Here is a 10912-nt window from a genome sequence, read left to right on the forward strand (position 1 = left end):
CTTGCTCACGGTCCTCCTAAGCCTGAAAAGAGCCTGGCGCTCCCTCCGCCCTCACTTCCAGGCCCCTCCAGGGTGGGATGTCTGGGTGAGAGTGCAGGTTCCTCACCTCCCATCTGGCCCTTCTCTTCCTCCCACTCTGGGGCGACTTCAGAGAATTAAAAATAAGCATCCCCAAGACGGAGGTGTCGGAGACGGCCGCTATCTTATCTTCCAACCCGTTATTTTTAACACTTGGGACCAGGCAGACCATGCCACCCCCACTCAGCTTCCCAGTGGTCTGAGCCAGGCTGTAGTGGCTCCCCCCCACCCCCCGGGATGTCAGTCAAGCAGGGATCTGGCCTGGACTCCCAGCTGTTGTCCCGCCCACTTTGTAGATCCTGATCGTATCAAAGACTGTGGACCTCGTCCTGGCTCCTCCCACCTCTCTGTGCTCCCAAGCTCGACCCTTTTAGGCAGGATGGTGGGGCAGTGGCTATGGCAGCTTGGGGATGGGGAGTAGAGTCCTTGAAAGGCCACAGCCTATAATTCTCTTCCATATGAGAGTGGGATCCAGCTACTTCACCCTTCTTCACTCTCTCCCTCTTTCCCTTCCTTCCTTCCTTTCTCTGAAGCCAGTTGACTCTGGCTCCTTGGGAATGTGTGTGAGTGTGTGTGTGTGTGTGTGTGTGTGTGTTTGTGCACACGCATGGGGTGGGACCAAGCTGAGGGTGCTGCAGGAGTCAGCCCTGTGCCTCCTGGCTGGCTGAGCTGGGCACCATGGCCCAGATGCTCCATTGACTGGGATCAGGGGAGGGGAGATGTAGACTGTGCTGGCCAGGGGTCCTTTGGCCTGGACCCATGAGGCACCTCTGCCAACTGGCCCAGGGGACCCCTCCGGGAGAGGGCCTGAGTGAGATAGAAATCAAGTAACAAAAGGATGTGTCAGGGGCAGGATGGGGGCCCTGGAAGCAATTGGGATGGCTGTGTGGGTGCCACTTATGGGCTGGGGTTTCTTCAGCAGGAATCCCAGCCCGTGTCTGGTGACCCAGAGGGCGCCCCGGAGCCCCGGGCCTGGAGCCAGGTGTCCGAGATGGCCTCCTCCGAGGCCGAGGTCAGTGCATCTCAGGCCGGCTGGCTGCAGCAGCGGCAAGCAGAGCCCCAGGCCCCGGGGCACCATGAGGTAACGCTGCCACCTCTGTCCCTGAGGCTGTAGGGGACAGAGCTCCTGTCGGGGGCCAGGGTGCATGGTCCTGGGCCCCTGCCTGCACTGGCTGTCACAGAGGGAGGGTGGCCTCCCACCCCAGGTCCTGACATGGGCCTAGCAGCTAGCCCAGCTCCTCCCCATCCCCACTCTGGCCTTGTGTGTCAGTCCTGTTTGCCCTGTGAGGCTTGTGAACATGCTGAGAACAAGTTTCTGGCCCAGAGCCCACCTGCTCCGCAGCTGCCCCACAGTCAAACCTGCAGAGCCCACGGCAGGAAGCTGACCAGCCACCACTAGGGTTTTCCTAACCGTGAGGGGGCTTTGTGAGTAATCCACCACTGTTTGGACGTTGAGAGCGCTGATGTAAAAAAAAAAAAATGTGCATTTCTGCCTTCTCCTGAGCAAATAGAAGAGGAGCCACCGTGGCCAGGACAGCAGCAGCACCCTGCTCTCTGGGCAGCTGCTGGGCAGGGACCTAACTGTGCCCAGGACCAGCATTGGCCCGTGCACCCCAGGAGTTCAGGGTGATGAGGCTGAGCTGCCAGTGCTTGGCAACTTGGCCCTCTGGGAAGACGGGCCACTTGGGGAGCATGATGGCCTGGGGGAGCTGCTATTGCCCCGATCGTGCATGCCAACCAGGGGCCTCCTCCCTGGATGGGCTGACACCTGCAGAAAAAGGCAGGGGCTCTCTCCCTTAGGATATTGACAACACAAGCAGCTGGGATTTTCCCTGGAGAAGGACTCCCTCATCCCACCTGCTGGGGCTCTGAGAACTTGTCCTCCTGCTTTAGTCAGCTCCAGTGCCCAGTCCACTGCAGACACCCCAGCTCACTGCGGGGAAATGGGAGAGCATCCTGAAAGCCACGGATCTACCCCGCACCCTGCCACAAGCTCTGCTTCCCCAGTTTCCAGCCTTTCCCCGCTGCAGACTTCAGAAGCAGGCAATGCATGCTTAGACCTGGGCACAGCCACTGGCACAAAGAAAAAAGGTGGCAGCTGGAGGGCACACCCCTGGCGTGTCCAGCGCCTGTCTGCACACAGCCTGAGCTGATGGGAAGGATTCACCATGTTCCACAGTGGGTTTCAGATGGGATTGCTAGCAGCAGAGCTTCAAGTGGCACCTTCCGTGCAGGAGGCTCGTTGGAGCAGAACCCCCAGGGAGAACCACTGGAAGGCAGGAGGCCACGAAGAGGCTACAGTGAGGCTTGTGGGGTTGGCCTGATCCCTTCCAAGAGCATGACGCCACCATGTTCCCAACACGGGCAAGGGGCTGGCCTGCCAGAGGAGAACACTTCAGAAAATTGATCAATAAGCTTACATCAGTGCAAAAGACTTGCGAATGCATGTGTGGTTTCTTCATGATCTGTATCTCCCAGAGATGAGCTTCCTCGAATTCCTTTATCTATCAATCACTGGATGGGGGCTGTCTTGAGTTGGGTCACAACCACGGGGACTTTTGCAGGGACAGCGTAACCCTTGGCAAAAGAATCTTTGGGAAGAGAGGTAGGCAAAGCAGCCAGTGCAGACAGCCCCTGGGCATGGGCAGGCCAGCTGAAGATAGCAGGGTGCTAGCCAAGGCCACAGCCACACTTGCACTCCCATGCGACATGCATAGGGGCCCACTGTGAGCGGACACCTCTCTGATGGCTCCACCAGTCAATGTGGAGGGCAGGGCAGCAGAGAGACCAAGTTCCTAGCACCTTCTATGCACGTCACACTGGCATGGGCCCATAGAAAGCATGAGCTGGGCTTGTTCTCTGCGTGTCTGCCCTTGCTATTGTGTGTGGCCACCCCCTGGCTCTGACTCTGTTCTGTGTCCTCTGTGTGTGCCCAGCTACCACTGTGTGTCCAGGGTCCAGTGTGTGTCCACATTGCTGCCTCATGTTTGTTTTGTTCCTACAGATGCACATGCCCAATTTCCCCAGAGCTCCTTCAACCCCCTTATACACCCCCTACCACACACACACACATATAAGCCCTGGACTCCACAGAGCCAGGAGCCTGGAGGTCTAGCCTTGGTTGTAGCCTTGCTGGCTCTGTGGCAGGATCCTGCCCCTCTGCCCTCAACCTCAAAATCCTGCAATGTGCAGTGGAGGCTGGAGGCTACAACCCCAACTTACGCCCTCATCCTTGTCGCTGTGCCACTGCCCACAGGTCCATGAGGACAGCTACTCAGAGGGCAGCACGGCTGATATGACCAACACCGCTGATCTGATAGAACAAATCCCTGACCTTGGCAATGACGTGCAAGACCCGGAGGATTGCTTCACCGAAGGTACTGTACGCCCAGGACCCAGACTCAGCCCCACCCATGGAAGGGCCAGGAACATTGGCCAGACCCAGACGCCTGCCCTCCCCGTCCCCATCCCTCTGTGACTCTGCTTGCTCCTTCACCTGCCTGTGACACACAGGAGTCACAGGAAGTCACCTTTCTGTGTTGGTTGGCTGCACCCCGGGCAGGACACACTGCCTGCTTGGTGTGGCAGCACCATGGCATGACCCACCACAGCAGGCACTAGGCTAGCTTCTGCCATGCCCCCGGGCTGCAGCACTGTGCCCAGCCCACAGTGGACCCTGCTGATGACTGGCTATGTTTCATGAATGGTGGTGTATTTAGAGGTCAGCATCTTGCATGTGACAGGCTCAGCAGTGGGGACTATACCCTTCCCCAGGCTCAGAAGACTAAGGGACAGGGTGCCTAGGAGCTCCCAAACATTGCTCCAGGGGAAGGCTCCCCAGGTGAGCAGACTGCCCAGATGAGGCCATCTACCCAATCCCTGGCCCTCAGACCACCTGCCACTGAGCGTATGCCTTCCCCCTGCCTGGGCAACATCCGCAGCCCATCCTCGATGGGACCCTACTACTTCCCTCACCATCCAACCTTCAGGCCAGCACATGGAGGGAATCACAGGCCTTGGGCTGGGTCTGACCTCCCCCCTCTCCCACAGGCTGTGTCCGGCGCTGTCCCTGCTGTGCGGTAGACATCACACAGGGCCCAGGAAAGGTCTGGTGGCGGCTGCGCAAGACCTGCTACCGCATCGTGGAGCACAGCTGGTTTGAGACCTTCATCATCTTCATGATCCTGCTCAGCAGTGGAGCACTGGTACCCTTCCCAGGGGATGGGGTGCGGAGATGACAAGCAGGGGAAACAGAGCTCTTTCTCAGGTTGAGTCCCCACCACAGCCCTCTGTGCAGACATGGAGTGACTTGCCCAAGCTCCCGCCTCTCAGAAGCAGCAGGTCTGGCATTCGAGCGTTGGCAGTCAGATCCCAGGACCCCTTTTCCCCACCTTCCATTGGCTCCGGGAATATTTATACACTGCCTTGTGAGCTGTGGGAGAGCACAGGAAGAATCAACCCTAGTACTGACCAATTGGAGAAACCAGGTGAGGTTGGTTTGCAGTAGTCAAAAGATGAGCACAAGAGAGAATTAAGCACAAATGAGATACAGAACGGCGGGTAATAGAAGGTCAGGGGACACTGGACTAGCTGTGGGAGATAGGGAGGTTTATAGATTCCAGGAAGAGTAGCCCCCAGAGATAGTCCATCTGGCTTCCAGGGGGAGATAGGACAGCCCTAGAGAGGGTTCTAGAAAGTTCTGGTGAGCAGGGATGAAGGATGGAGAACCACAAAGAATGGAAGCATTGAGTAGCACCTGGAACTGGCAATTGCAACTGTTGGCTATTGTTCTAGGTGCAATGAGCACAATTTAACAATATGTTAGTATGCTTTGTTTTGAAACAGTCACCTACAAGGGCGGTCAAGCCATGTGGTCAAGGCTGAGGGGGAGATTTCAGCCTGGCATACATGAGCAGACTGGCACTTCTCAGGGTAGACTGCCAAGCACTGCTGTTGAAACCACCGTGTGTCAAGTGATGGAGGAAAAGAAGTCCGAGTGTTATTTAAACTTGTTTAACAGAAAGCAAAGCAGATCCCTTTCAAATTGCTGAGGGGAAAAGAAATTTTAAAGAAAATAGAGATTCTACTGCCAAAGATAAAAAAAGAGAGAAAAGAAGAAGAAGAAGCAAGGAATCATAAAATTGGAAATCAGAAAGTAATGTAGAAGAGACAAGGCCAAACATGCTTTAAAAATAAATGTAGCCGGATTAAATTCACCCTTTAAAAGAAAAGGACTCCGAATGGATTTTATTTTTTAAAAGTCACTTTAGCTCTGTTGTATTACCAAATGACAGACATTCCCAATGAAGCAAAACGACTCAGGATTATCAAGAGCCATATCAGGCAAACACAAACAAATGATCTCAGAAAGGGAGTGGTTTTTGTTAGCATTTAAGAAGGTCAAACTCAAGGTAAAAAGATTTAGGTAAGACAAAGATCCAACCCACAGCAAGAATATAGTTGCAGTGCATACTTTGTGGGCTTACCCAGCCCTGAAATATGCAAGCAAAGCCAGCGTAAGTGGGAACATGGGGAGAGTGACTGGAGTCCATGAGAGACACTTCATACCACTGACTGTTCCTGACAAATCAAGGAGACCAACAGGACAATGAGAGAGGCTTACTAAACCTAATCTAGAACAGCAAACACAAGGGCTCACTGTTAGATAGCACTATGTGCCAGACACTGTTCTTTTTTTTTTTTTTTAATTAATTAATTTATTTTTATTGGAAAGTCAGAGAGAAGGAGAAACAGGAAGATCTTCCATCCACTGATTCACTCTTCAAGTGGCCACAATGGCCAGAGCTGAGCTTATCTGAAGCTAGGAGCCAGGAGCTTCCTCCAGGTCTCCCACATGGGAGCAGGGTCCTAAGGCTTTGGGCCATGCTCGACTGCTTTCCCAGGCCACAAGCAGGGAGCTGGATGGGAAACGAGGCTGCCTGGCATCCTGGAGCATGCAAGGCAAGGACATTAGCCACTGGGCTATCATTCTGGGCCCTGCCAGACACTGTTCTAAGCACTTTACAAGACTTCATTGGCTTAATTATCACAGTCATTGTTATGAAAAGTAACCAATCTTACAGATAAGGCAACCTTACAGATGAGGAGACTGCTAGGAATGCCTAAGATAGACTAAAACTAAAAATTTTAAGTGTAAAATTCATGAATCAAACAAGATAGTTTTGGAGTAGGTTTCTGAACATTCAGTGACTAAGGGGAACCATTTGTGGGTAAACGATAACAGTGTACTACAAATCAGAAATTATTATTCAACTGATTATTTCCACCCTTTATCTAGAAAAATAAGAACAATAGAAGTAGAGGGAAAAAATTGACTGGGTTGGAAGGAAACTGAAATGTAGCAGTACTAGGAGTACTGCATGTATGATGAAGCCAAAGATATAATCAAGGGAAAATTAATAGACTTATTAAATAGAACGTAAATAGATTTTTAACCAAAGACATTATGAAATGACAAAATGATCTTAAGGAAAATAAAGTGATTTGTAAAATGCACAAATTAATGAATTAGAGAAAATAGAAAACTTACAGAACTTATAAAAGTGACATAAAATTCCAGAACTGAATTCTTGACATTTTAAAGCAAGAAACAGATCAACTACTAGTTAATCTAATCTCACATCTCTAAGGATTGATTCTTTTCCATTCCCAAAAAGAAAGTATTTCTCTGAGCTGGCACTCTGGCGTACTGGGTAAAGCTAATACTTGAGAGCTGGCTTCCCAAGTGGACAGCGGTTCGAGTCCTGGCTGCTCCACTTCTGATTCAGTAACTTACTAATGCATCTGAGAAAACAGGGAAGGATGGGGCAGCTAGGCCCTAGCTGAGGCCTGGCCCGCTCCTGCCCCTGCTGCCACTTGCAGAGTGAACAAGCAAACATATACAAATTTTATTATTGCTATTATAGATGATGTTTACATAATTGAAGTACAGCTTTTTAATGTTTTCAGAGTAGCTGTCTATCTGTCCCACTAAATTAAGAATCCATTTTCTGGGTGGCATGGTGGCTTAGCAAGCAAGCCCTTTGCCTGCAGCACTGGCATCATACATGGGCACTGCTTTGAGAACTGGCTGCTCCACTTCTGATCCAGCTCCCTGCTACAGATTGGGAAATGGGTGGAAAGATGGCTCAAGTGCTTAGGACCCTCAGCCATGTGGGAGGCTCGGAAGAAACTCCTAGCTTCTGGTTTCTGATCAGCTCAACTTGGGTCATTGTGGCCATATGGTGAGTGAGCCAGCAGCTGAAAGATGTTTTTCTCTCTTTCTCTCTTTGTAAAATCTGCCTCTTAAATAAAAATAAATATTAAAGAATAGACTTCACTGCCAAAAAGTCAACTTCATCATACACTGCAATTCTGTTTGCTTTCACTCTATTTAGATCTCTCCGTGGTGGTGATTCTAATCATTGCTGTCCCACCTGAATTTGTGTCACGTGGCTTTCTCTTGAACACTAACTTTGAAAATAAGCTGTACTTCAACTATGTAAACATCATCTATAATAGTAATAATAAAATTTGTATATATATTTTTTAAAAGCTACACTTCACTCCTTATCAAAATGTATTAGATGTTTGTTTGCTTATTGTGCTACATGAAGTAACCATTTAGCCTGGCAGTTCATTGCAACACCCATAGTCTGCTGTCTTGGAGCACTGGGTTCCATTCCTGGCTTGAGCTCCTGACTCCAGCTTCTTTCTAACAAGACCCTGGGAGGCAGTCAGAATGACTCAAGGACTTGGCTTCTCCCTCGTGGGAGATCTGGATTGAGTTTCAGCTCTTTCCCATTCCTGTCTTTGGCTCTGGTCCAGGCTGAGCCAGTGTAGCTATTTAGGGAATGAACCAGTGAATAGGAGTCGCTACCTCCTTTTTTTCTGTGCTTGAACCTATATAAATAAAGCTTAAAAATAAAATCATGTGCCAACCAACGACATGATACAGTTTAGGGGGAAAAAAAGCTGGATCTTTTTTTGCTAGTCTGTCGTAACATGATACCAAAGAGATTACTGATAGGTAATATTATGAAGTGACAATAATAAATGAAAAGAAAGTGTCAAGTTTCCATTCTGTTCAAAAAGATTTAAAGGTACCCAACAAACTTAGAGCTGAAGTTCCCCAATGGACCAGCTGCTCAAGAAGAAAAACAAGCAATGGTTATGAACAAGTCATTTGCCAAAGAAATGCTGCACACATTTCAGGGAAAGATGCCAGCACCACTAGTAAAAAAAAAAAAAAAAAAAAAAAAAAAGTTAAAATGTAGGGAATCCCAATTTTTGCTCATTTGGAAGAGTGGGAAGGAGAGACAGCTTGTGTTGGCGGAGCCATAGGGCTGGAGTATAAGCCAGTGTTCTCCTCCTGGGATCCATTCCCAGCCCCTCCCAAAAACATGCCTTTGCTCGAGTGCCAGAAATGCATGCAGCTTGTATGCAGCCTGGAAAACCTAGATAAGACTGTATATATCCACACTGTTCAGTGGGAAAGTATTTCAAAGCAAAGTAGGCTGCATCTTGTAAAGTCATGAAGAGCGGGTGTGCACACGGCAGATGTAGTGATCACCCGCTGGTGAGCGGTGGTTAGTTTAGTGTCATGAACCTGGGGTGCCTTGGGCTTTCTTCACTATAATTTCCATCATTTCATTTTTTTTTTATAGGAGGCATCTATTGTTACAATCAGAGAAGATATGCACCTGCTTATTATCTTGAACAAACTTCCACATTGGGTCCCTTTGCCCACGCTGACCCAGCAGGCCATGCACAAGGCCACGTGTGTCCCTCAAGCAGGGCATCCCTGGGTAGTGAAGTTCCTAGAGGCTCTCAAATCAGGCAGGGAGATGCAGAGGGCTCAGAGTGTGAGGTGATGCCTGGCTGAGGAGCTGCCGTACACGCTGTGGATGGAGAGAGCGCTGGGAGGAGGGACAGGACAGAGACAGGGAGAGGGCAGCTGGCCACGGTGCAGTCTCGCTCTTGCTCAGAGACAAGCAGACTGGCAGAGGCAACTTCCAGTGTTTCAGAACCCCTGGTTGCTAGACGCTGAGAATGGCAAGAGATCTCACCTTATCTAACCCTGTGCTTTCTGGACCTCATATTTGCAAGCTACTCTCACCCTCATTTCTTTAAAATTCTGCCATAGATCAACTCTCACTGTTTTCTGCTCAGATAAATGTGTCATAAGGAAAACTCAATTGCTAATTGCTACTGATTATTACAGAGTTAAGATATAAAATTAGTGGTTAGAAACCAATGTGATTTGCTATGAAAAGTAGATAGTTCTAAGAAGGAAAAGGATTAAAAGCAAGCAAGGTGTGGTTTCCAACAGAGCTGGGGAAGTAGCCTACATGCCCCCTCTCCTTGTTAAGATGGGGGATTAGCAGCTTGTAGGAAGGTCTCAGAGGTGCACTAGCCCAGAGTTGGGTCTGTTGGATTGCGGCAAGAAGAGGCGTCCTCACAGTGCCACCTGCCATATCGCCCATGACCACTGTAGAGCCCAGCAGTGGCAGGTGCACTGATCTCAGCTAGCATTGACCTCGGTAGATTTCTCACCTCTGTTTCCTGCCCTCCTGGGGCAGCAGGGATAGGCTGGAGGACAGGCAGACACAGGCTGTAGTGGGCAGCAGGCAGGATGCAGTATGCCTTGTCCCATCTTGCCCACAGGCCTTCGAGGACATCTACCTGGATGAGCGCAAGACCATCAAGGCCTTGCTGGAGTATGCCGACAAAATGTTCACCTATGTCTTCGTGCTGGAGATGCTGCTCAAGTGGGTGGCGTACGGCTTTAAGAAGTACTTCACCAACGCCTGGTGCTGGCTGGACTTCCTCATTGTGGATGTGAGTGCAACCATGGCAGGGAGCAGGCCAGGGGGGCGCACAGCAGAGGCAGGAGACCGCACAGAGCAGATGTTCGGCTGTGTTACAGAACAGATGCTGGGGAAGGTTTTGGGAGGGAATGACAAGGAGACCAGGTCTTACCATCATAATCCTCAATTTGCAGGTGGAACAGGAGACCCAAACCCTCACGCATTTTTGTGGGGAGACAAACCAAGCACAGGAAGAGGGAAAGAAGTGTGTGACATGCCTGCCAGGCCCACCAGCACCTTCCATGCCCACTCAGGGGGAATGGATGGAGAGGAGGTTGGTGTAGGGATGCTGGCAGGCTTAAGAAGAGGTGCCCTTCAGGAGGAGATTGGGGTGGGGACAGTCATGAGAAGGAGGGGAGCTGTGGAAATTGGCACAACTGCCGTGGGCTGTGAGTACTGCTTGCTCAGGCTGTGTGTCTTCAGTTGGCAGAGGATGTTGGAAACCCAAGCCTCTGGGACACTGCTGGGTGCCAACGAAGGTGAATACGGGGTCTAAGCAGGGGTAGGGAACCTAGGCTCACTGGGGCAAGGCAGAGTTACAGCGGAAGGTTCTGGGGTGGGAAGGGTTTGCCAGTGCTAGGGTTGGTCAGCGCCTCTGAGCTTGGCACCCGGCTCTGTGTCCCTGCAAGGTCTGTAGTTCCTGTAGTGACACTCAGAGGCCCATGGCTAGGCCTTCAAGCTGCAAAGGATATATGGAGACACATAGACCCAGGTCCTTGAACCGCCAGTCCAGGGCCTCTATCACCCCAAGTGGCCAGGAGGGTGCCGGTGCAGGGGGGAGAGGTGACAAGGTGGTGGGCGTAGGACCCTCGAGGCCCTTGGTAGCCCAGCCCTCATTGAGAGCAGTCTCCCTGGCTCGCAGAGGAGACCCCACCTCCAAACCCCTATCACCTGCCAGTGGGGAACCCTGGGGTGTGGCAGCCAGGGAGAGGGACCCATGGGTGCTGCATTGCTGGGGCCTGAGG

At 51.0% G+C, this 10912-nt stretch overlaps 1 protein-coding gene across 7 annotated transcripts in view; it reads left to right on the forward strand.

Moving 5' to 3' along the window:
* The window catches only part of SCN5A (sodium voltage-gated channel alpha subunit 5), a 159328-nt gene that overhangs the window by 137730 nt on the left and 10686 nt on the right, over positions 1-10912 (forward strand). For 4 of the 7 annotated variants that reach the window (XM_058657204.1, XM_058657194.1, XM_058657193.1 and 1 more), the window contains 4 exons: positions 998-1159; positions 3335-3455; positions 4129-4283; positions 9745-9918. In XM_058657204.1, the coding sequence (XP_058513187.1) occupies positions 998-1159; positions 3335-3455; positions 4129-4283; positions 9745-9918 (612 nt within the window). The remainder of the gene's footprint in view (positions 1-997; positions 1160-3334; positions 3456-4128; positions 4284-9744; positions 9919-10912) is intronic. The other 3 variants (XM_058657196.1, XM_058657195.1, XM_058657197.1) reach the window with 2 other exon arrangements.

This window comes from Ochotona princeps, chromosome 30, assembly GCF_030435755.1.
Source record: "Ochotona princeps isolate mOchPri1 chromosome 30, mOchPri1.hap1, whole genome shotgun sequence".
Lineage (NCBI taxonomy): Eukaryota > Metazoa > Chordata > Mammalia > Lagomorpha > Ochotonidae > Ochotona > Ochotona princeps.